Source organism: Garra rufa, chromosome 19 (genome assembly GCF_049309525.1).
Source record: "Garra rufa chromosome 19, GarRuf1.0, whole genome shotgun sequence".
NCBI classification, from domain to species: domain Eukaryota; kingdom Metazoa; phylum Chordata; class Actinopteri; order Cypriniformes; family Cyprinidae; genus Garra; species Garra rufa.
In genome coordinates this window covers 11,910,520-11,935,720 of record NC_133379.1, presented here as the reverse complement: position 1 = coordinate 11,935,720, position 25,201 = coordinate 11,910,520, and the positions used below count along the sequence as shown (strand labels likewise).

Sequence of the window (25,201 nt, the reverse complement as noted above, 5' to 3'; positions counted from 1 at the left end):
GATGTGAGATCAGTGCATACTAAACTACAGTGATCATACAGATGTGAGACCAGTGCGTACTAAACTATACTGATCAGACAAATGTGAGAACAGTGTATGCTAAACTACAGTGACCAATGAGGGAAGCAAACCTAGTCCGTAGTAAACTACAATGACTGGACAGATGTGCGACCACTGTGTACTGAACTACACTGACCAGACTGATATGAGACCAGTGCATACTGAACTACACTGATCTGTGAAGGTTGTTAGACCAGTGCATACACTCAGTGGGGTATTTCAGAAAGCAGGTTTTAGCAACTTACTCTGGCGAGTTCCCGTATAAGAAAACCTCAACTTTCAGTTCCAAAAACTGGGCTAATAGCAGTAAGTAGCCATATCAGCTTAAACTCTGAATGGAACCTGCACATATTACGTTATATAATATAGTCAGATGGTTTATCATTTTAAAACATCTATAATGTTTTCTTCACTTTATTAATTTATTTAACCACAAAGAGAAGTGTGGAAGAATGTTATACACTTCATGCACCCAATAGTCGCTTGCTTTCTTTACAACTTTCATAAAAACTACAAAATAACATGAAATGCATACTCTAGACTTTAGAACAAAGTGCATCATTTATGTGAGTTAGCTGTGGGTTACCACCAGAAGGTTGTTCGAACAGACTACTCTGAGATGTTCTGGAATCAGCACAGACTGAGTAAGCAAGGGTCAATCAACAGATTCAAGGTTTATTTGATGGTGAAATAACCTGGATTTCAGAGACACTCCCAGTGCAAACTACACTACACTGATTAAGCAGTTGTGCATTATGTATTATATATATTTACTAATATAAAGCATAAGTTATTGAGTATAATTGTCAAGTGCTTCTTATATTTATTGACATGTTTATAAAACATTGGAAGTTGAAAAAGGAAATGAAATGTGACCTTTACAAAAAGTTTACTCATCTGATTTTATGCAATCTTGATTCTTTTTCATGTTACACCAGTTGATCTAATGACTTATCATTCTAGGATTATGAATACTTTACTCTGATAGTTCCAATATGATCTCACCATTTCAGACCCCACTATGGATGAACGCACAGATGGACAGACAGATAATACGAGTAAAAATAAACATCATATATTTGTACTGTTGGCATATTTATTGCACAATATTCCCATAAAAACTGGGAAACAAAGATAAGGTCAAAAAGAGGGGCATTATGTACAAATACATCAAGAATATCTATGCAGTATATACAGCTAACATTTACCAATGCATGCCAAGTAAATAAATTAAATGCCTTTTAGTATAAAGAAATAATTAGATATAAATACACATTCTGGAGAAGACAAATGGATATAGATTTTTTTTTTTTTAAATACAAAATGTTTCCCATCGAAGCAACTCGTACATATTTCATATTTTAACCAGCTAAAATAACCTTGCAAAGCTTGTGCTGTTGTTTTTTTCGTCGATTAAGACTTAGATGTTTGGTTTGACCCAACCAATCATAAACATCTATGCAAGTCATGAACTGATTTGTCATCTATTTCTCTCAGTTCTTCCATCAGTAAACAATCAGTCTGCAAGCGAAGAAGAGACATGAAAAGGTTTCAGCATTTCAATCCTGAAAATAAAAGATGATTGTTGAATGTCCCTGGATCAGTGTTAAAAAAGGGTCCAGCACAAATCCCAACGTAGTGATTGGCGACCGTCGCTTTTCTCTCGACCAGCATGTCGTGTCTCAATGATTATTCACTAAATAAAAACACATCTCCTAATCATTTCCACAGGACAGGTAAACACTTACTGCTAAAGTGACACTGCCCCCCCCCCCCAAAATAAAAAAATGAAATCCTCAGAGCTCATAGATGGGAAATTCGTGCCATGGTTTCATCTTTATTGGCAGACTGAAAACCAAAAAATTAAAATTTGACCTCAAATGTTTCATTTACCGTGTGTGATACTGAAGGTGTGAGGTAGAGCTCATTCTGACAGGGATAGTTTGCTTGTAAACACACAGAAAGGAATATCACATGATCACTCACTGCCACAATCGATTGAGAACAGTCCTTGATATATTCATTTAAAATCATAAAACTGATTTTAGAACCAAGTCTTTGCTTCCTACATTGATTTGAAGAAGTGCCACGAACAGCTTCAGTTATTTGTTCTTGATGTATGCAAGGGCTGCTTGGATATCTTCTTTGGCTTCTACATTCTTACATTGTGTAAAGGAACAAGAAATAAAACAAAATGCGGTTTATGGAATTAAAAAATATACTCCATGTGTCCATTGTTGAAAGTTATATACCCAGATCACTTTTTGGGAACGTCTGGGTTTTGAGCGTCGCAGCTCAGTCGCCATCTAGAGGCAGAGCGTCTGTCCTGCAGTCTGCTCACCCTGAGACTGCTCCCAATGAACACCAGCTCAACCGCCTCCCTGCTCCAGGAGTCTCAGGGGGCTCTGAGGGCCCCGTCCGGGCGTACCGAACCTGGAGGACCCGACCCATCTGCCAGCGGGGGAATGGAGTCTCTCTTGCTCTCCACGTTGCCTACAGGAGAATCTGAGCCACGTATGGAGAGTGTGTGCTCGCTATGGCCGCTAACAGGGGCAGATCGTTCGACTCGATCCTGTGGGAATAAAGGAGATCAGATTAAAAAAAAAGGGGGTTTATTTTGATGGCCAATGTCTTATTGATCAGACCATTTATAAATTTAAAAGACAGTACAAACGTGAATACCAATTTCTGGCATAATGCTGATACAGTTAAAGTCAAAAGTTTACATACACCTTGCAGAATCTGTAAAATGTTAATTACTTTAGAGAAAACACAAAATGCATGTTATTTTTTATTTAGTACTGCCCTAAAAGATATTTCACATAAAATAAAAAAACATTTACATACAATCCACAAGAGAATAGTTGAATGATCCACAGCTGTTTTTTTGTTTAGTGATAGTTGTCTAAACTGATAGCAGTTAAACTGTCTGCGGTTCTTCAGAAAAATCCTTCAGGTCCCACAAATTCTGTGGTTTTTCAGCATTTTTGTGTTTTTGAACCCTTTCCAACAATGACTGTATAATTTTAAGAACCATCACTGAGGACAACTGAGGGACTCATATGCAACTATTACAGAAGGTTCAAACACTCACTGATGCTCCAGAAGAGAACACCATGCATTAAGCTAGGGGGTGAAAACTTTTGGAAAGATCAGGGTAAATTTAACTTATTTTATTTTATCATCTTATACTTATTTTGTCTTCTGGGAAACATGTCAATATCTTCTGTAGCTTCTGAAGGGCGGTACTAAATGAAAAAAATTTGATATTCAGGTAAAATAAGATTTTATTCTGTTCAAAAGTTTTCACCCCTGGCTCTTAATGCATTGTTTTTCCTTCTGGAGCATCGGTGAGTGTTTGAACCTTCTGTAATAGTTGCATATGAGTCCCTCAGTTGGCCTCAGTGTGAAAAGATGGATCTCAACATCAATACAGTCATTGTTGGAAAGGGTTCAAATTCACAAAAATGCTTGAAAACCAAAGAATATGTGGGACCTGAAATTTTTTTCTGAAGAACAGCAGGCAGTTTAACTGTTCAGGACAAACAAGAGACTCATGAACAACTATCACTAAAGAAAAAACTTTTGAAATGTAAACTTTTGAACGGGTTCATTTTTATAAATTCAACTATTATTTTCTTTTGTGGACTGTATGTAAATCTCTTTTATGTGAAGTGTCTTATTCAAGTCCGTACTAAATAAAAAACAACATGCATTTTGTATGATCCCTCCTATTTTAATAAAATAATTAACATTTTGCAGATTCTGCAAGGTGTGTGTAAACATTTGACTGCAACTGTAATTTAAAAACATTGGTCAACCAACTGCTACAAAGATGCATGTATTCTTACCCTAGAACCATGCCCAGCTCCTTCACATGCACCCTGGTCTGTCCTTTCAAGTACTCTGCCAGCATTTTGCTCTTGAAGTAAAGTTCCTGCAGCCGGTCCTCCAGATGCATTATACACTGAACACAACAGCGAGAGAGCTTGTGTCACACACTGAACAGACTTCATACCAACTGTATGCTAAACTGTAGAGTTTAGCTTCAAACTGTTCATTTCAAAAGAGAAGTCCAAAGCCCTGCATGTTTTGATGTCTATGTGCTTGAAATGATTTGCAGTAGCACGTGAATCAAGGATACATGAATAAAGTTAAGCATTTTATCAATATTGTTTACCAAAACCATAAGATTACAACTTCTGATGCTCTCCTTCAACATCAAGCATCATGCTGGATGTACATTATCAAATTAAATGCAGTGATCCAAAACACTGAATCTAATCACCATTTAGACAAAGGTTCTTTCAAGAATGTCCACTCTGTTGATGTGTCTTATCGACAAGGCATTTCAGTGTAATTTTTCAAATTGGGCCAATGCCAATCTTTAGCTTTTTAACCGGCCAATTTCGAAAATGTTCTGATAATATCATGCAACTGTGATATGCATAAATGTGAGAAAGTTGCACTCACAAAGTTTGGAGACAGGTTGAGGCGGTAGAGCTGGTAGGTGGACTGGAGCAGGTTGGACACGAGGTTGGACACCAGCACCTCTTTGCCCAGCTTGTCGGAGGGTCGTCTCTGGCTGCTGGCCACCTGAACGCTCCACTTATCTGTGTCTGCGATAATGCAGACGGCCTCCGCAATGGGCTCATCCAGCACTGGATGCTGCACAACAACAATTCAGCTTTATTCATATTTTGAATACTCAAGCTATTTTTACTTTATATTATGCTTTCATTTTAATTTCAGTTTTTTTTTTTGTCGTTTTTTTGGATTTTATCAAAATATCTTAATTTGTGTTCTGAAGATGACGTCTTACGGGTGAGTAATTAATGAATTTTCATTTTTGGGTAAACAATGCCTTTAAAATAAAAATGAGAAACGATAATTTTGCCACTAGAAGAAATAAAATATTTTAATATTTTAATTTATTGAAAACAACACATTTAAAATGTTTTTTAATATTACAGCGCGTGCATAATTATTTGGCATGTTGATATTCCGGTCATATTATTTTTCCAAGCACATTTCCACCAATTCCAAACCACATCAATCTTAGTAATTACTATTCATTTTGTATGTAATCATTTATAAGTGATATATAATTGTAGATGAAGGCTGAGAGTGTGCGGAATTATTAGGCATGTTTTCTATTACAAATAAAATCAGCCAAAAGAAATTCAACACAGACTGAAAAGTCACATATTATTAAATACCCATGAGAAAGATGCAATACTAATGCAATACTAGAATAAGCACAGACTGCTAATACGTTTTGGGAGTTCATTTTTTTATCCATTTCTGCAAGACTTTTCAGGATAGGAAATAGACTAAAAATGAACTCCCAAAACTTACTGCCAGACTCTGGAAGATAAATTGTTGAAAGAGTTTGTACAAGAGGATGTGATGCTGGTCCTTCAAGAGTCACTCTCAACTTACATGTCTAAATAGCCTATAAAGAAATCAGTCTGCATGTATTTCACAACACTTCAGCCAGTTATTCTTAAGTTTAGGTCATTTTTTAGGATTTTTTTTGCCCCAAGCAAAGTCTCTGAGAACCTGACACATTGCACTTCTAAAGACTCAAGGTAGGTTGCAGTTCTGGAAAATGGTTCCATCTGGTTCCTTTTGGTTTCACACCTAATATTTCACCCTAATTCTTAATTCTTTTGCAGTTAACATGTTTTTTTTTTCTCCACCAGTATTTCTGACTGTGCTCACCCAATAGCATTTCGCTGTTGTCATGCCTTAACTTTGCAAATTCTAGTATTGCATTAGTATTGCATCCTTCTCATGGGCGTTTTTGACATTTAAGTCTGAGTTAAATCTCTTTTTTGGTTCATTTTATCTGCAAAAGAAAATGTACCTAATAATTATGCACACCTGAATATAATGAGTTTTTTGCTTCCAGCCTTAATCTACAATTATATATACCTTTTAAAAGATTAAACAAAATTAATGGCAGTTAAGATTGATGTGGTTTTGGAATTGCTAAAATGTGCTTGAAAAATAAATACAACCAGAATATCAATGTGCCTAATAGTTATGCACGCACTGCAGTTTTAGTTTTTGAAAACTAAAATAACTCTGGCAGAGATTTGATTAGATGATCAACAAATTTGTTGCCAATAATTGTCATTACATAATCTTACCCATCCATAACTATGTGCAACAGTAATATGACACTTCAAGTGTTAGGCAGGTTGCCAGTTGGTGCCCTACTGGAGGTGGTATTTACCTGCACAGCATGGGCCAGATCTGACACCAGGTTCTGCCTCAGTTTCTCATCATTGGGGGCTCCATGCAGAATAAAGTCTGGGACGTACGTGGGACAGTATCCTCCAAACAACGACCTCCCAAAGTTGGCAATGCTTGGTTTAGAGTAGTTCTCCACCAGCTTTGCTCTAGAAAACAGATAACCTTGTTCATTATTAACATTTATTATCAACATCATATCTCTGTATTTTTGGGCTGATTGGAATATGTGACCTTGGACTATGAAACCAGTCTTACGTAGCACTGGTGTATTTGTAGCAATAGCCAAAAATACATTGCATGTGTCAAAAATATCATTTTTTCTTTTATGCCAAAAACCATTAAGATATTTAGTAAAGAAGATGTTTCCTACCATAAATATATCAAAATTAATTTTTTTTATCAGTAATATGCATTACTAAGAACTTTAGACAACTTTAAGGGCAACTTTCTTAATATTTAGATTTTTTTAGCAACCTCAGGTCAATGTAAACCGACGTAAAAAATTACCCTTTTGACTGGTTTTATGGTCCAGGGTAGGGCTGCACGATTTGGAGAAAAAATCTAATTGCGATTTTTCTGATCAAAATTGCGATTTGCGATTTAAAATGCGATTTACTACTATTTCATAAAAGAGCTACAGGTTTGATATGGTGGTTTTAACAGAACCAAAGAAAGACCAAGCATAATCACAAAGTATGCTACACTGTTCTACTGTTTATTTAAAACCTCTTAAACATTGTTGCCTTTTTTAAAATAAAGTTGTCAGTTATCATGACAAATTAAGAAAATAACTACAGTATCTTAAATAAAATTAAATTAACAATTAAAATTATATAATAAAATATTATTAAAATCTTAAACTTTTAGGAATCCAAACACACTGTAAACAATTTTACATCAGTAAAACACTGATGATAACCTACATTAAGAGACACTTTGTTGGGAAGTTGAGCCGCTGCTCCCGCTCATCTTTTCCAAATGGCGTTAACGTTATTTGCTCAGTACATGCAGTAGAGACCTGCACTCCTACGGGAGTATAGCGGGACCCGACGCAACCGACTGCGGCGCGGGACAAAACTTGATGGACGAGTGCGGCTGTTCGGGACGCGGGAAAATAAAATGATTCGCGGGATCCCCGCAAAATAGAAATATCTAAAAAGCAAAATATTGTTATTCATCTATTGCACAAAAGCAGCAAGAACAACTAGTATACAACTTACAGCTATTATCAGTAAGCACAAGGATAGGCAGTCAGGTGTTTAAGTTAGAATCCACTCACTGCTCAAACATTCTTGCACAGTGCTGAATATTGCGTGCTCGCGAATTAAAACACACGAAGTGTAGACATTGTGAAAGATTCATCGTTTGTGTTAGAGCTTTATGAGATCGCAAATGAACTGAGATGTCAACTTTAGCTTTGTCTGCTTGCATTCTGCTCTGGATACACACAGTAGCTCATGCTTGCTCTTAATTCTGTTAAGAATAACAGTGGTTTGTGAATGTTGATGCTTAGCCTATATAACAAATATTTTATCGGGGACGTTTATGCTGGGGTTTTGTGAAACTTACCAGATGTTACAAAACGGTTTCATGTAAATTCAATTGATGTACTGAAAAAAAAAAACTATATAGGTTACTTTTATGCGGGCAGGAGCGGGACAAAACATGAATGTCGAGGTAGGAACGGACCGAGATCAACATATTTCTGCGGAGGCGGGACTGAAAAATACGTCCCGTGCATGTCTCTACATGCAGTGTTAAAATGCCCCCTATTGGTTAAACTCTGCATCAAACGTAATATAAGCATGAAGACGTAATATGCACTTGAAGTGACCTGTCAAAAACGACTTATATGCTTGTTACCACATTTGATAATAAATCGAAATAATCGCAGCTCTTGCGATTTGAAAATCGCACCCTTTCAAATCGCGATTTCGGTTTAAAAACGATTAATCGTGCAGCCCTAGTCCAGGGTCACATATTTTCTCAGGTTTTTTTTTGTTAACATCCTCCTAATTGTTGTTCAATTAAACAATGTTTATATTACAGGCAATTAAAATACAAATATAGCGAAAGTAACCATGCAGGCAATTCTACATCATTCTAAATCATTCAGATGCACTCATATCAAATTACTGTATTTCAAAATAAATGGTTTTGTCTCATTCCATATAGACCAGGGGTTTTCAAACCTGCCCTGGAGCCTCCCCTGCCCTGCACATTTTGCTTGTCTCTCTCATCTAATACACCTGATTCAAATCATCAGCTCATTAGTAGAGACTGCAAGACCTGAATTGGGTGTGCCTAATAAGGGAGACATACAAAATGTGCAGGGCAGGGGAGGCTCCAGGACAGGTTTGAAAACCCCTGATATAGACCAATTATCGGTTTGTAAGCATTCGGGATGCGTGTGCAGCATGGTTGCAGAAGACAATTAGGAGAATTATGAGATATAAACTTGCATTTCCGAGAGAAAAAAGTCTGAATTGTGAGATAAAATAAATAAATGTTATGTAAAAATGAAATTAGTAATAAGTTTAAATAATATTTCATGCTGTAACTGCAGAGCTAATACAATACGTCTCCTATGAACAGCATATGTGAATATCACGTAAGCCTATTGTTTAAATCAAATGTATGAGTAATCATTGCAGTTTTCATCATTTAAATATCTGTTTGGCTTTAAACGCAGTCTTTGATGGCAGTATTTCATAAATTATTTGCATTCCGATTTTGACATCAAAAAGCACAAAAATATTTTTTTCTCTCTCTTATTTTGTGGATTTTACCCATTTAACTCCACTTGTTACCAGTGTTTTCTGACACCACTATGTGTGCAGCTGCAAGTGAGATCACCGTTACGTCTACTCTAAGTTGGTCTGTTGTTGAGAATAACTCATACAGAAGTTCCGATAATCCTCTCCGCTCTTACCCGGGTAGCGGCACCTCCAGCTCATCCTGCCAGTCAGCCTGATCATCACCATAGAACGTCTCATCGGGCCCTTGTCTGGGCAGCTCCAGTCCAGCGTCTTCACTCTCGCTGTCCCCCAGCGCACTGTCCGAGCTCTCGTTGCGTGGGATCTCCCAGTCGTTCAGAGGAACCGCTTTCTTCTTCTCCCCGACATTGCCTTGTATAGGGACACTCAGCGACATCTCAATCCCCTTGTCCTGCTCAACACAACAGCAGGTTTTACAGCAGCCCGCGCTGTCTCCTGCATCGCACTTACAGCCGTCTTTGTCCACCCGCGAGCCTTGGAGGTTTGGGACATCTTTTCCTACGACTTTCAACCCTGTTTGAGCATTTGTTTGGTAGACATCGTCAATAGTCCTGGTCTCGACAGGATTGTCATCGTTGAAATACTCGTCAAACATGTCCATGCAGTCCCCTTGCCCTTTTGGACACCACTGAGACGCCTTTCTAGTGAAGGACAAGCCTGTCTTAGTATCGTTGGTCTTGATTTGGTCCACTTTAGCCTCAGTGTTACACTGTTTCTGCTGGATGTCCTTGAGAAGCTTCTTGTGTTTCTTGATCTCGTCCTCCAGCTTTTGTTGTCGACTCTCCATGTCAGATTCAGGAGACATCGAGTCTCCGATGAGGAATGTGACTTTAGCGGAGGGCTCGCTCCCGGCGTTCTCAAAGGTCTTGTCGGGGGGCTTCTTCTCTAGCAGGATATCTGATGAATGGAAGATCCTGATGGGCACGCCACCAGATTCAACCTCAGGCCGAACGTCCCCTTGAACCTCGAGCGAAGCTCTTCTCTCACATGGTGAGGTGGAGCCGACTTTCACCACGGTTTCCAGTCGAGCCTCGAGCCGTGGGCTCCCTGCATCTCTGCAGACAGGTGCGTCACTGACTCGTTCCGCTTCTGGTACGGCGCTATGCAGACGCTTGTGTTCATCTGTGGCCTCTGTGTCCATATATGTGCTGCTCTGTAAGCTATTGTCATCAGAGGGGTAGCCATCCTCTGTTTCAGCACCCTGGGACAGATAGTCTTGGCTTGGCTTGTGCATGGTGACCAGCACATAGTCGGACTCCTCCACTTCTCCGCGGCGCAGAGACGTGGTGATGAGCGAGCCGGGCATCACGATGGCTTCATCCTCTGCGCTCTCCAGCAGGTGTGTTTCCAGTAACTCCGAGCAGCGGATGAAGTAGGTCAGTACATAGAGAAGACGCTGCACCAGCTCCTGTCTTCGACCAACCACCACCGTACGGGACAGACGCACAGGTGAGCCGATTGCCCCGTACAGATCACCTGCAGCAAAAACAACATTATTAATAGACTTTCATTGAACTTCAGTAAAACAAAGTTCATAATATTTAGTTATCGCCAAAGTAACACTAAAGTTAAATTAAGGCGAGACACTGCAGGTAAATAGGGTTAATTAAAAAAAAAAAAAAACTAATAGTTATCACCTTACTTACCCAGTTGATTGGTTACTTTGATAATTGCAAACATTTCTTGTTTTACAAGTTTTCTAAAATGTTAAATATAAATATGCAAATGAAGGAAATGACATATTGGAGTCAAAAGTTTTTACAGAGGGGATTTTGGGTATCTTATTTCGTTACAACATAATTCAGAAAAAACTTAAAACAGGAAACACTATATTTTTTACCATTTTCTGGGGAATAAAATCTTGTATAAAATTAAGCAAATTATATATAAACAAATCCCTCTGTAAAAACCTTCAGCATATAGACAGGAATAACAATGTAAAGTTTGGTGTGTGTAAGTGCTACTGAAGTGGAGAGTTATGGCTCAGTGTAGGAGAAAAAAATCATTTTGAGAAAACAGCTTTTAAAAATATGTATTGTAATTGAAATCTATCGAAACAAAATCAAGTGCTATATGAAAAACACAAGTGTTTTTTTTTTATGTTTTCTTTCCACTAGTTTGAAAAAACACTTTGAAAACCCAAAAAGCCCAAAATCTCAAACTTGATTGGTGCATGAAACAGTTTTTGCCTGTAGTTTCTCCCCTTAAGGATTAACAGGAAATAGAAAGAGTGTATAAAAACAAATTTTTGGGTGTTATAACTGATCATACATTATGTTGGAAACCACAAATGTTAAAAACTAAAATGTCAATATTAAATAGAATAAAATCATTTTTAACTGAAAAACTTTATATATATTGTATTGTGTGCTCATAATTCCAAACATTACTTACTGTGTGGAGGTGTACACTGCAAAAAATGCTTTTCTTACTTAGTTTTTTGTCTTGTTTCCAGCCAAAATATCTAAAAACTCTTAAATCAAGAAGGATTTTCTAGACAAGTAAAAATGATTGTCGTGTTTTCAGACAAAGCAGGTCAAAATTATGTGCGTTTTTGCTTGAAATAAGCAAAATAATCTGCCACTGGGGTGAGAAAAATAATCTTATTTTCTGTTTGAAATAATTTGTTTGCTTTCCATTGGCAGAATATTTTGCTTGTTTCAAGCAAAAATGCACTTAAATTTGACTTGTTTTTTTCTAAAAACAAGACAATTTTTACTCGTCAAGAAAATCCTTCTTCATTTAAGAATTTGTAGATATTTTGGCTGGAAACAAAAAATCTAAGTAAGAAAATTATTTTTTTGCATTGCATATCTAGATATTATCGTGAGACTATTTTTACATGCCTAGTAGTGAGCACCGATTTTGCAATTAAAGACAGTTTCCTGACTAGTAAATTAAAACATCCTACAAAGCTTATCTCCGATTTGCTTCAAACAATCCTGAGCACCTTAAATAGCTGGTTCCGTTGTGTTTGATTCAGGTTAAAGCTAAACTCTGCAGGACGGCAGGATTGAAGCTCCTGCTCAAATGCAATGTTTCCCAACCCTGTTCCTGGAGGCACCTCATTAGTAGAGACTCCATGTCCTGAAATGGATGGGTCAGATTGATGTGTGCCTCCAGAGAGAGCTGGGAAACCCTGCTCTACAGCTCACTGTGCCAAGTCATTTCCATCAACACTCCACTAGGTGGCGAAATGCACACATATTTGCACTCTTGCATGCTTCATTTACCAAGCTGTGCCCAAAGAGGGTTGTAGGGATGTGTTTTTGCCAGCATGTCCACGCTCTGTGAAGAGTGCTTCTCCAGGAAGATCTTTAAGGGTGGCTGACCATTGGGCATGACCGTGGGAACCCAGGCGAGATGGTTTGTGAGAACCGCAGTGAGAAGTGCAGGAAGGAATCTAAAGGGAGAAGACAGAAGACTGTTACAGTCACACTTATCAAGAGCGTTCGACGGCTTGAGGAGAATGCGTTACGCTACTCAACTGGTTCTTGGAGGCTTGCTCCATGAGCAGAGCCAGCTCCCTCATGAACTGTCCACAAAGCTGGTTCTTCTCAGGCGGACCCGACATCATGGTGAGCCAGACGGGCTCAGACACACGCGGCATGGTGTACAGGTTGCAGATGGTCGTCCTACAGTGAGACAGAAGAGCTTTTGTCAACAGCTGAAACAAAGAGCGCTTCAGTGAAACAGGGCTGCCCCAGCTGGGAAAGACCTTTGCAGCATATTTAACTTTTGCAAATGTCACGCAGCCCAAAAATATGGGCCGCGGTCCAGAGCTTAACACTCAAAATGGTAGGAGATCAGAAAAGACTGCAGTCACGAGTTGGACTGCTCTTGCAAAACAAAATGTGCTTTTTCCACTTCAATATGCACAAAATAAATCCAACACAGCACAGTACAAAGATCTCCCACACGTTGTTTACCATTACAAGCAAAGCTTGTGCTGATTATGCACTGGGAAAGATGCAGATGTTTGCACAAACTCCCGAGTGTGTTGCCAACAAGCTGGCACTTGGAAGAAAACGCCCAAGGCGTACTACACTTCCCAGTACTGAAGTTAGTGTGTAGTGACCTATAAAAAGATTCATGCAACAGCAGACGGACAGAACATTTTTAGCACTGGATTAGGTAAGAGTTATGAAGCTCTAAGGTCTACTTTCATGAACCTAAACTCTGAAATGAGGACTGACAGAACATGACACGCACTAAACGTTTGTCGCTTCAAATCAGGCCCAGGTGATTATTTAAAGGGATAGTTCACCCAAAAATGAAAATTAGATGTTTATCTGCTTACCCCCAGGGCAAGATGTAGGTGACTTTGTTTCTTCAGTAGAACACAAATTAAGGTTTTTAACTCAAACCGTTGCAGTCTGTCAGTCATATAATGGCAGTCAATGAGACCCATGGATTTGAGAGTCAAAAAAACATACACAGACAAAACCAAATTAAACCCTGCGGCTTGTGACGATACATTAAGGTGTTAAGACACAAAAAGATTGGTCTGTACAAGAAACTGAACTGTATTTATATAATTTATTACTTCTGATCCACCGTCCAACTGTCCTGAGTACATTCACAACAGCCGACGCGTGACGAAGAGCAAGCAGCCATAACTTCAGTCGATCCGGCTGAAAATTTGGACAGTTGGACATTGTGGTGGATCAGAGGTAAAAGATGATATAAATACTGTTCAGTTTCTTGGACAGACTGATTGTTTGACATCTTAACACCTCAATGTATCGGAATGAGCCACAGTGTTTAATTTAGCTTTGTCTGTGTATGTTTTTTGACTCTCAAACCGTGGTTCCCATTGATTGCCAATATATTATCAAAAAAAAAAAAATCTTCATTTGTGTTCTACTGAAGAAACAAAGTCGCCTTCATCTAGGATGCCCTGGGGGGTAAGCAGATAAACATCACATTTACATTTTAGGTCAACTATCCCTTTAAGCAATTTGGGATTATAGGAATTCACAACCTCAAGCTTCAAGTGTTATAAAGCCATGCTATATATTAAAATGTTAAATGTCACTGGTACGTTTGCGTTCATTTGTGTTACTATTCAAAAAGTCATGTATTGTTATACAGCTGCATCTACATTAAATGAAAGTAAAACAACACTATATAAAATTTTGATTAGATATATTCAGATAATGTACTCACCCCCTTGTCATCCAAGATGTTCATTTCTTTCTTTCTTCAGTCGTAAAGAAATTATGTTTTTCTAAGAAAACATTTAAGGATTTTTCTCCATATAAAGGACTTCTATGGTGACCTTAGTTTGAACTTCCAAAACGCAGTTTAAATGCAGCTTCAAAGGACTCTAAACAATCCCAGCCAAGGAAGAAGTTAAGTAGCAAAACGATCGGTTCTTTTTTTTTTAAATGACAATTTATATACTTTTTAATCTCAAACGCTCATCTTGTCTTGCTCTGTCTGAACTCCCATCATATTTTCTTCCTCACCTTCAAAAATCATCCTACATTGCAGCAGAAGTACTGACCCAGTGATTGCAAAGTAAACATGCAAAGATTATCAAACACCCTTAACAAAAAAAAAATTAAAACAGTGATGCAGGATGATTTTGAAGTTGAGGGAGAAAACCTTAAACCTGAAAAAAACAGTTCAGGCAGAGCAAGACAGGACGAGCATTTGAGGTTAAAAAATATATACATTTTAATTAAAAAAAAATAATAACCAATTGTTTTGCTAAATAAGACCCATCCTCATCTGGGATCGTTTACAGCCACATTTGGGATTGTCTGAAGCTGCATTTAAGCTGCGTTTTGGAAGTTCCTGAGAAATCCAATATGGAGAAAAATCCAAAAATATTTTCCTCAAAAAACTATTTCATTGTGACTGAAGAAAGAAAGACATGAACATCTTGGATGACAAGGGGGTGAGTACATTATCTGTACATTTTTGTTCTGTAAGTGAACTTCTCCTTTAAGTAAAGCCTGTTCTCACTGTATTTTACACCTAGATTAAATTCAATCCCACTGTCCTAACAAAAATGTGAACATCTGATTGTTGACCAACTGATTTCCACAATTAAAACCACACACTGATGCACAACAATCAAGCCTTCATCTTTCCAGATCTCTGACTTCACAACACCAAGGTGTATAATTAGCCAGCTAGAGGTGGGAAATCTGAAATATTTGTTTGTCTGTTCACTTGCACATTATTGACTATTCTGGTCCGTCCTGACAGTGTGTGAGGGAGATACGGTTTCTGTGGCACTGGGGTCAGGTTGCTCTGGCCGCGGACCAACAAGCATATGACTTGGAAGTATGAGAGGGTGCATAGTGGATCACCTCTGAAGCACTGACACGGATCAAGCTTATTTTACACAGAGCAGGAGTGAAGTGCACACTCACACGGCCTTCTGCTATGTTTCTATGCAAGACATTTTAGAATCGGGGCCAGTTGCATAAACATAGTCACTATGTTAAGACTGTGTCTTAAGAACTAGTTTCACCAACTAGCAATAAACAAGGGGTAATCAGTCTTAATTTTCATATTTGTATTAGAGATCAATCTAAATTTTTGGTAACTGAAATCACGTTTTGAAGAAAAAAAAAAAAGACTAAATTCTTAATACAAATGCATTTAATTTCTGCAGTTTTTGAACATTTCGGTCAAATGGTGCTGCAAGGGATGCAATGTTTCACTCTCAGGAGAATTAATCTACAAAAATACACTACCAGTCAAAAGTTTTTGAACAGTAAGATTTGTAATGTTTTTCAAATAAGTCTTTTCTGCTCACCAAGCCTGCATTTATTTAATCCAAAGTAAAGCAAAACAGTAAAATTTTGAAATATTTTTACTATTTAAAATAACTGTTTTCTATTTTAATATATTTTAAAATGTAATTTATTCCTGTGATTTCAAAGCTGAACTTTTAGCAACATTACTCCAGTCACATGATCCTTCAGAAATCATTCTAATATTCTGATTTGTATGTATTATTATAGTTAAAAACAACTTCTTTGATGAATAGAAGGTTCAGAAGAAAAGCTGAAATATAAATCTTTTGTAACATTAGAAATGTCTTAATAATAACTTTTAATCAACTTAAAGCATCCCTGCTAAATAAAATCATTAATAAAAATCATTTCTTTTCTCAAACAAAAACAAAACGCATACTGACTCTAAGCTTTTAATTGGTATAGTGTATAATGTTACAAAAGCTTTTTATTTCAGATACATGCTGATCTTTTATTCATTAAATAATCCTAAAATATATTAAAAAGCACTCAACAGTTTTGAATATTGATAATAATAATAAAACATATCAGAATATTAGAATGATTTCTGTAGGATCGTGTGACACTGAAGACTGGAGTAATATTTTTAAAAAATCAGCTTTGAAATCAGGAATAAATTACATTTTAAAATATATTCAAATAGAAAACAGTTACTATAAATAGAAAAGATTTCACAATATTACTGCTTTTGCTCCATTTTGGATCAAATAAATGCAGGCTTGGTAAGTAGAAAAGACTTCTTTTAAAACATTAAAAAACTTTTGACTGGAAGTGTAGTTGGCATCAATATAGCCTTATTCAGACTGTCAGCCCAAATTATGATCATATCATATTTAGCCAGTGTGAATGTCAAAAAGAAAAAGTTTTGAAATCCTTTTCCAATCGCAATTCTGGAAATCTGTTTCAATCTGACTGCTCAGATCAGATTTAGCATAGCTTTTTAGTCAACGTCACTTTCTCGTGCCACTTAAAACGTAAACGTGTCAGATGCTGCTGAATATCTTTGCATAAACAAGACTGCATTGTTGTGAAGTGCAAGTCAAGTGGAAAATAACAAAGCTGATCTACACAATTCATTGAGCTGAGACCGGCTGAGAATGTATGCATTTCAGCTTCCTATGTTCTGCCGCTGCCTCCTAATACATAATATAATCAAGCATGACAGCGTGTAAGACACCATCTGTATTGCAAACTTTGCAAAAGCTTTGCTGTTACTGTTTTAAGCATAGACATACCAACAAAACATCACTGGATTTGGACTGACAGTCTGAGCAAGGCATGAAAACAATGCTTTATTAGAATGACAGAATTTCAAAAATGTAACATCTCTAAAATGATTGACAGGTTGATTTATGTTTTTATTTCTTTGAGTGCATTACGTTTCTTGTTGCCCTGAACATGATACACGAGTTATCGTGTGAATCGTGTCAAAGGTCATAGTGCTCAGTGTTACCTCCAGTAACGCCTCCCAAGCTGATCTCAGCACTAAAGCAAGAAAATATCTGGATTCAGTCAATGTATATGAAGGCACTCTTAGATCAGAGTTGCATGTCTCATGTCACATGAGCGGATTAGTGGATTAAGTGTCCAGTAAACCTTGGCTGGACTTTGAGTGGATGCAAATAACAAAACACCTGGTGAGCAGCGTCCGCAGACATGTCACCACAATCTCACCGAAACTCATTGAGGCCGTCCACCATGCGACTGTAAGCCAAGGCTCTCTGGCTGGCATCAGCTGACCTGCGGCTCAGTATCATAGCCTTCAAACAAACAGAGAGGCACAAACAACGTAAGAGAGACGCAACAGATGCCGCAGGGAAACCACAAAAGCTCGAATCATGTCTAACCTGCTCGATGGCACTTTTGAGTTTGTTCATGTGACTCTCAAAGAGAGGAAAGTGAGAGAAGAAAAAGTCCTGGAACTTGGCGTTCTCTTCCTCGTTAGGTGAGAGCAGGAAGATGACACCGATAGCGATCTTTTTCTTCCTGGCGACGCCCAAACTCGGCCCGCTGTTCTCATCAGACATGTTGAAGCTCTCCTCCACAGACCTGAAATGAAAACACAACACTGGATTAGACAAGGAAATGTGAGCGAAAATGAATCCAACACTGAAGTTTAACAGCACTGAGTCATCACTACTGTTTGTCATTTCTTAATTTCTCTCTCACATTTGCATGTGTTAAGACAAGAATATGCTATGAATTATTTTAGAACCGATACCGATACCGATAATTTGCATGTTTATGTGCCCGATAACCGATATTTATTCACTGTTATAAAGTAAATAAATGACAAAAGTCCATACTTCATTTTGATTTTTCCTACTTTCAGTCATCTTAAAAAAAAAAAGTGTTGAATATTTGCAGTTTTTTTTGTTAGATTTAATCTTCATATTAAAACAATTAAAAACATTTTATTTATAAAAAGCATCAGCTGCAACACTAACAAGCTAAATAAATGTAGAATGTCTAATGTTTTCAAATGGAGAAAATAAATAAAGAACAGGATCAACTTCATTTTAAACTACAGTTTTCATTGGTTTATAAGCTGTTTAATATATAGAGTGAAGAATAAGTCACTGGATAATGTTAATTCACTGAATATTGGATTTTAACAAACAAAACATTGTATTTTATTGCAGCAATGGCGACCCTGCCCGCAATTCTCAAAACTGTTTATCTGTTTATTAAAAAAAAGATACCCGATCATGGTAAAATGCTTACATATCGGGAAAATATCGGTAAACTGATTTCCTCCTGAGACCCAGAAAAAAAATTTTGGGTGAACTTTGTATTTTTTCATGCCATTACATTGTTTAGATCATTAGAAAAACACTAGGACTCAGTTTTTCTAAAAAAAAAAAAATTGCATGAATAGATATCAAAAAGTCAAAACAATTGGATTTTTTTAAATCACCAAATAAATTGAGGTTTCAGGATTTTTATACCAAACTTTAAGGATGATTTTCAACTATGTTAAAAAACATACAACAAAAATGATTTGATATACCATTTTGTTTCATGCAGTATACGTGTAAAAATTTCCATAAACTGGTTTTCCCATTAAACACAGTGCATCTATGCACTGTATCTAATTTACATATGAATGTGTTGCTGTTGGGACAGGATGTTGAAAACAGAATGGTCATAATGGGAATAATAATTGGCCAGATTTTCATAATAGTATTTAATATTTCACAATTCAATAATTTCCTATTCAGTTGTCATGTCTCCCAAAATGCATAATAAAAATGATTTTAGTCCTGGTGTCCTCTTCAGTGGACATGTAAGAAATGATGTCCTGTTCAATAACAGGAAGTCATATTTGGATTTGAAAACCCATAACATTTTCCTGAGATGGTGCTTTATGATAAACAATTTGAAAATTATTCAGATTTAAATGACAAGTACAAAATATTATCATTTTCCATAAGGATGTACAATTTTTCACTAAATACATTTTAGTCATCTTTAAAGACCAAGGAGACGGTGTATTATTTAGTATTTCACTAAAATATAATGCCCACTACAGAGGCAAAAACGCCATATAGCTGGGTCTCAGGAGGATATATCGGTCGCTCTCTAGCTTTAATTAGACAAACTTTGTCGTGAAATTCTCCTCTCTATCACGGTTAGGCTCAGGAGACATGACGATGCAGGGTTACATCATCATAAATGCCCAAGGATAGCTGTAACGCAATGTGTGCATGAGAGTGTTGCAATCGCACCATCGAGGGAAGACTCCGTTCTCCAGGCTGGTGGTCTGGCTGCGTAACCAGCGCCGCTGGTAGCTACTAGCACAGCTGCTGGTGAGAGAGGAGCCCGGAGATGGAAACGGGGTGATCAACAGGCTGCTTAAAGACGCTGTGGACAGAAGAGGAGAACAGCAGTGAGTCGAAACACTCACACATGCCAAAAATAAAGTACTCTTGCATGACGTGCAAACGAAAGGACATTCTCTGTGCATCGCTTCTGAGTCTCTGAACTCTTACTGCAGGTTTAAAAGGAATAGTACACAAATATTAAAATTTACTTTCCATCACTTGCTCACCAATTGATCCTCTGCAGTAAATGGGTGCCGTCAGAATGAGAGTCCAAACAGCTGATAAAAACATCACAATCCACAACTAATCCACACTTTTAAAAATAAAGGTGCTTCACGATGCCATAGAAAAACCCATTTGTCTAAATGGTTCCATAAATAACCTTTAACATCTGAAGAACCTTTCTGTTTCATAAAAGGTTCTTTGTGGCAAATAAGGTTCTTCAGATTATAAAAGGTAAGCAAGAAATGGTTCTTTAAAGAACCAAGCCAAAGCAGCTTAAAACAAATATGTGGGTGGATTTTGATGTGAGAGGACACTTTTTCCACAGGAGGAGGTGTTATTATGGATTATGTACTTGCATTTTAGCTGGAAGCAATGTTTTGAAGTTAAACACATCTTAAAAATAGATTTCATCTCTACAAACACATAGCTTTTGAGTACAAAATATGTTAACTGATGGACTTGAGTGGTTTGGAATACTTGTGGATTATTGTAATGTCTTATTCTGACGGCACCCATTCACTGCAGAGGATTCATCGGTGCTACATTTCTCTAAATCTGATGAAGAAACAAACTCATCTACATCTTGGGAGTGCATTTTCATTAGGGGTGAGCTATTGCTTTAAGAAACACCCCAACACGTGAAACGAGCACTGATGAGGCTCTGATAGCATTTAGGTTTTTAGGGTCACCAGAGAGGCCGCATGAGAGTGATGTTCGGAACGAGGTGACACGCTCAAAGAGCTCAATGGAGATGAAACACGTGTGCCGAACCAGGCCTGAATATAGCCTCCTCATTTACTAGTGCAGGCGGGCGCTTTTGGGAACCGCTAAATATAAACGTCTGTGCATGTGATGCTGCATTAGCCAGAATGAGAGATCCCTGCTATGCTGCCCAGGTCATCGGGCACTTTCCATTGCACAAGCTTTTCCAGGTCTGCTGCATTTTCAAAAGGCTGCACATCTCAGTGGCACAGGGAAGATATTCCTGTGCTGTGAGCTTCAGGACATCCTTAGTGTAGTGTCATTTAAAATTAGGACACAGAAAGAATGACAGCTACATATGAAAGTGCTTACAGTGCCTTGCAAAATTATTCATACCCCTTCATTTTTTCCCCACATCAATCTACACTCCCTACTCCATAATGGCAAAGCAAAAAATAGGTTTTTAACATTTGTGTAAATTTATTAAAAATAAAAAACTGAAAAGATCCCGTTGCATAAGTATTCATACCCTTTTCTGGGACACTCGAAATTTAGCTCAGGAGCATTCATATTGCTTCTAGATGTTACTACAGTTCGAGTGGAGTTAAACTGTGGCAATTTCATTTGAATGAGTCTGATTTAGAAAGGCACACACCTCTCAGAAAAGGTCTAACAGCTGAAAATGCATATCAGAGCAAAAAAAAAGTCCTGAGGTCAAGATAACTGCCTGTAGAGCTCAGCGGCAGACTTGCGTTAAGGCAATGATCTAGGGAAGAGTTCAGAAAAAAAATCTGCTGCATTGAAGGTTGACAGAAGCATTATCCATAATGGAAGACGATTGGAACAACTAGGACAGGTGAAAAGGTGAGGCAAAGAATGGCAGATAATTGCCAAATGCAGATGTGCAAAGCTTGTCACATCAGACCCAAAAAGACTTGAGGCTGTAAAGGTGCTTCAACTATGTACTGAGTTAAGGGTATGAATACTTATGCAATTTACTTATTTCAGTGTTTTATTTTTAATACATTTGTAAAATTTGCAAATCTGGTTTTTGATTTGTCATTATTATGGTGTATGGAGTGTAAATTGATGTGGGGAAAAACTAATTTAAAGCAGTTATAATGCTACATAATGCTGCACAGCAACATAATGCTGCAACAAAACGTGAAAAAAAATGAAGGGGTATGAATACTTTTGCAAGGCACTGTATTTCTGGGGTGCATTTTCTATGTCAGGTGCCAATCCTTTCACATTTTTAAACCTGTGTTCAATATGAAAACGTCCTGATGCCAATATCATGAGAATACTGTTCAGAGAAACTCTTTACATTAACCTTCTGATATTTGTTGATCACTCATGACTGTGTAGAGCCTTATGAGTTCTACAAATTGGAAAAGGCAGATGGACTCACAAAATCTGGTAATATAAATTAGACCTAATGTATAATGTCAAAGAAATTAGATGAATAAATCAAAAGTAGGGCTCCACAGTTAATCAAATGGCGATATGGACTCATGTCTGGAAATTTTAAAGGAACAGTTCACATAAAAATTAAAATGTATGCCCATGTGCATCTCCATAGGTTATATGAACACACAAACTTCATCTCCAGAGTTGCCCTGAGAGCCACTTCACCAGTATTTCACCAATTCATTTGAGAAAAACTATCATTAGAAACACTAAAACTAAAAATTTTTACTACAGCCCGCCAAAATAAAGGTTCCGTTTTATGACACAAATATATTACTATTGTAAAGTAAAACATGTAAACACTATTTAAGGAATATCACATATTTTTCTTCCTTTTTTATTTTAACAGTAAACCACTGTTGTGTAGCACTTTGTTTCCTAAAAAAGGAATTATTAGATTTACGTTGGATTGCATTTAAAAGACTAACTGAATTGTTACATTTTTATGCATTAGTATAATTACCACCAAAAATGTTTTATGAAATCCATGATTAGACATTATTATTAAAATTAAGCTATTAAAATTGAATGCAGAGAACACATATAAAACAGAATTCATAGAGCCCTAAATATAACACTGTCTTACTTGTAGCCAAGAATTCAGGGTTAATTTAGACAGCAAAATTTGATTTAGTCTTAGTCATAGTCTTTTGACTAAAATGCCATTTAGGTTTAAGTCACATTTTAGTCATCTGAATATAAAAATGATTTGCATTCTGATTTAAACACCAAAAGACACAAAAATATTTTTTTCTCTCTTATTACATGGATTTTACCCATTTACCTCCACTTGTTACTAGTGTTTTCTGCAACCACTATGCGCATGAGACGTCTACAGTAAATTGGTCTATTCACTGACGAAAATGTCAATAGATTTTTGTTAAAGTTTCTGTTATTCAAAACGCGTTTTATTTCATTAGCGTCTCATTTTTGTTTGTGAAAAAAACTTTGGGATGAAAATTGAAAAATTTTGTGATGAAAATTCTGCTAAAAAATAAACCATTAAACATGCATTAAACGTGTTTGAATGTAAATGTGTCCCATATGTCATCTGCACATGTAAACAGACTCACCTGAGCGTGCGATGCCGCTGTCCCTCTCATCATGCAGTCCTCTCCCTGGCATGTCCATAGGGTTACTATGTCCTGAGGGGAAGCAGAGAAAGTCATGCAGGGATGATTTGAAAGTGTTTGCTTATCCCTACCCACCACCCATCCAGACATCTTATCACCACTGTGATCTACCTCCGCACCAACACATGCACACGCAGCAGGCAGGAAGGAGGGCAAACCGGTGCATTATGGGGGATGGGGTAGAAAGAAACCCTGGGCTTGTCAAAGCTAGAGAGATCACACCAGAACACATCTAGCAGTTACACGGCCTAAATGCCGTCATATAATCAAAGCACTAGCAAATGCCTTAGATGCACATGCATAGAACACTAGTGCCACATGCACACACTTGTGAACACACATGCATACACACATGCGCCAACCTGAAAAGAAAGAGGCGCTCTTGATGAGACGGAGAGGGCCTTGCTCTGAGAGCGCCCGGCGCGGGCTGCAGAGCTGAGAGAAACCTGTACGGTACCGCGATCAGGAGGAGGAGGACGACAAATGAAGAGAAAGACACACATCCAACTGTTAGTCAAGTACAGGAAGAGACATAGAGATGCTCAAAAGTCCGGAATTACTGATTTTTTTTTTTGGAAAAAAAAGACTCACTGTTCACCAAGGCTGCATACATTTAATCAAAAATATAGTAAAATGTGAAATATTACAATTTGAAATTCTGTCTTCTATGTGAATGTATAGTAAAATGTAATTTATTTCTATAATCTGAATTTTCAGCATCGTTACTCTAGTCTTCAGTGTCACAAAAAAGTTTACAAATTCTAAACTTTTCACAGTTTCAATTAAAATATAATGCAGCACAACTGTTTTCAACATTGATAACAATAGAAATGTTTCCCGAGAAGCAAATTAGCATATTAGAATGATTTCTGAAGGATCATGTGACACTGAAGACTGGAGTAATGATGCTGAAAATTCAGCTTTGATCACAGGAATCAATTACATTTTAACATATATAGAAAACAGCTACTTAGAGTAATAATATTAGCAATATTATTGTTTTACAATATGTTTTGATCAATTGAATGCATCTCGGTGAGCAGAAAAGGCATCTTTGAAAACATTTTAAAAATCATAATAACTCCAGACTTTTGACAAGTAGTGTATCTGAAGCTGTCAGGATGACACAGACAGACAGATGAATGGCAACACCACACAGAACAACCGAATCTATGAATAAATCAGGCTCAATTCAATATTCAATAAACTGTGCAGTCAATTCTGTGGGTGTTGCAAACAAACACTGCTGAAAACTGAATTTAAATATACATGAGATTTACCCTAGTCAAAAAGTAATAGATTTAAAAATGCATTTATTTTATACTAAGTATAGTTTAAGTCTGGAGAACGAAGGCTGGAGACAGACTGATATAAAAATTGTAATTAAACTTTATTTGGAGTACTACTTGTGCACTATGCACATTTCTATTAAGCCTAAAATATGTAAATAATGTCACTATTGATGAGATTTATGTAATCTTTAAATACTGTCTAAATGTGGGTCTTCAAATGCAAAATATTTAGCACACTTTACCACTTTAGCACAATCAAATATACTTAAGTATATCTTTAAGTGGACTTTAGCACTACTTCCACACAATTAAATTGCACAATTACAAGTACAAAATTAGTTGTTTCAATTCACCAGACTAGTTTAGTATACTAAAAGTACAACTGCAGGGTATTTTTATTAAGTACATAATGTGTATTTGTACTATACTTGGCAAGAAATAAATGCATTTTAAATACATTTTAGTATATTTATTTTTCACTAGGGTAAGTAACAGAAAAAAAAACATGTGCTGGTCATAGTTCCTAAAACCAAAATTTACATTTGGATTTCTTGTATTGAACTACGACAATGAATCACATTTTCTCTCATTACTGTAATAAGCTCCATAAGCTAACCAGAGGATGTGTCTACATCATTTGTGTAATATAAGAGAAAAACATCTTAATTTTATACTTAAAAC

The 25,201-nt window shown here is 37.0% G+C and overlaps 1 protein-coding gene across 3 annotated transcripts in view; it reads right to left on the bottom strand.

Moving 5' to 3' along the window:
- Window positions 1–1,136: 1,136 nt before the first annotated feature.
- Window positions 1,137–25,201, bottom strand: part of fnip1 (folliculin interacting protein 1) — a 45,502-nt gene continuing 21,437 nt past the window's right edge. For 2 of the 3 annotated variants that reach the window (XM_073824735.1, XM_073824736.1), the window contains exons 7-18: window positions 23,591–23,674; window positions 23,169–23,240; window positions 19,603–19,738; window positions 17,722–17,923; window positions 17,549–17,634; window positions 12,587–12,733; window positions 12,332–12,501; window positions 9,254–10,574; window positions 6,302–6,467; window positions 4,534–4,728; window positions 3,912–4,027; window positions 1,137–2,632 (exon numbers count right to left, since the gene is read on the bottom strand). In XM_073824735.1, coding sequence (XP_073680836.1) covers window positions 2,554–2,632; window positions 3,912–4,027; window positions 4,534–4,728; window positions 6,302–6,467; window positions 9,254–10,574; window positions 12,332–12,501; window positions 12,587–12,733; window positions 17,549–17,634; window positions 17,722–17,923; window positions 19,603–19,738; window positions 23,169–23,240; window positions 23,591–23,674 — 2,774 coding nt within the window. In that variant the 3' untranslated portion in view covers window positions 1,137–2,553. The remainder of the gene's footprint in view (window positions 2,633–3,911; window positions 4,028–4,533; window positions 4,729–6,301; window positions 6,468–9,253; window positions 10,575–12,331; window positions 12,502–12,586; window positions 12,734–17,548; window positions 17,635–17,721; window positions 17,924–19,602; window positions 19,739–23,168; window positions 23,241–23,590; window positions 23,675–25,201) is intronic. The other variant, XM_073824737.1, reaches the window with a different exon arrangement.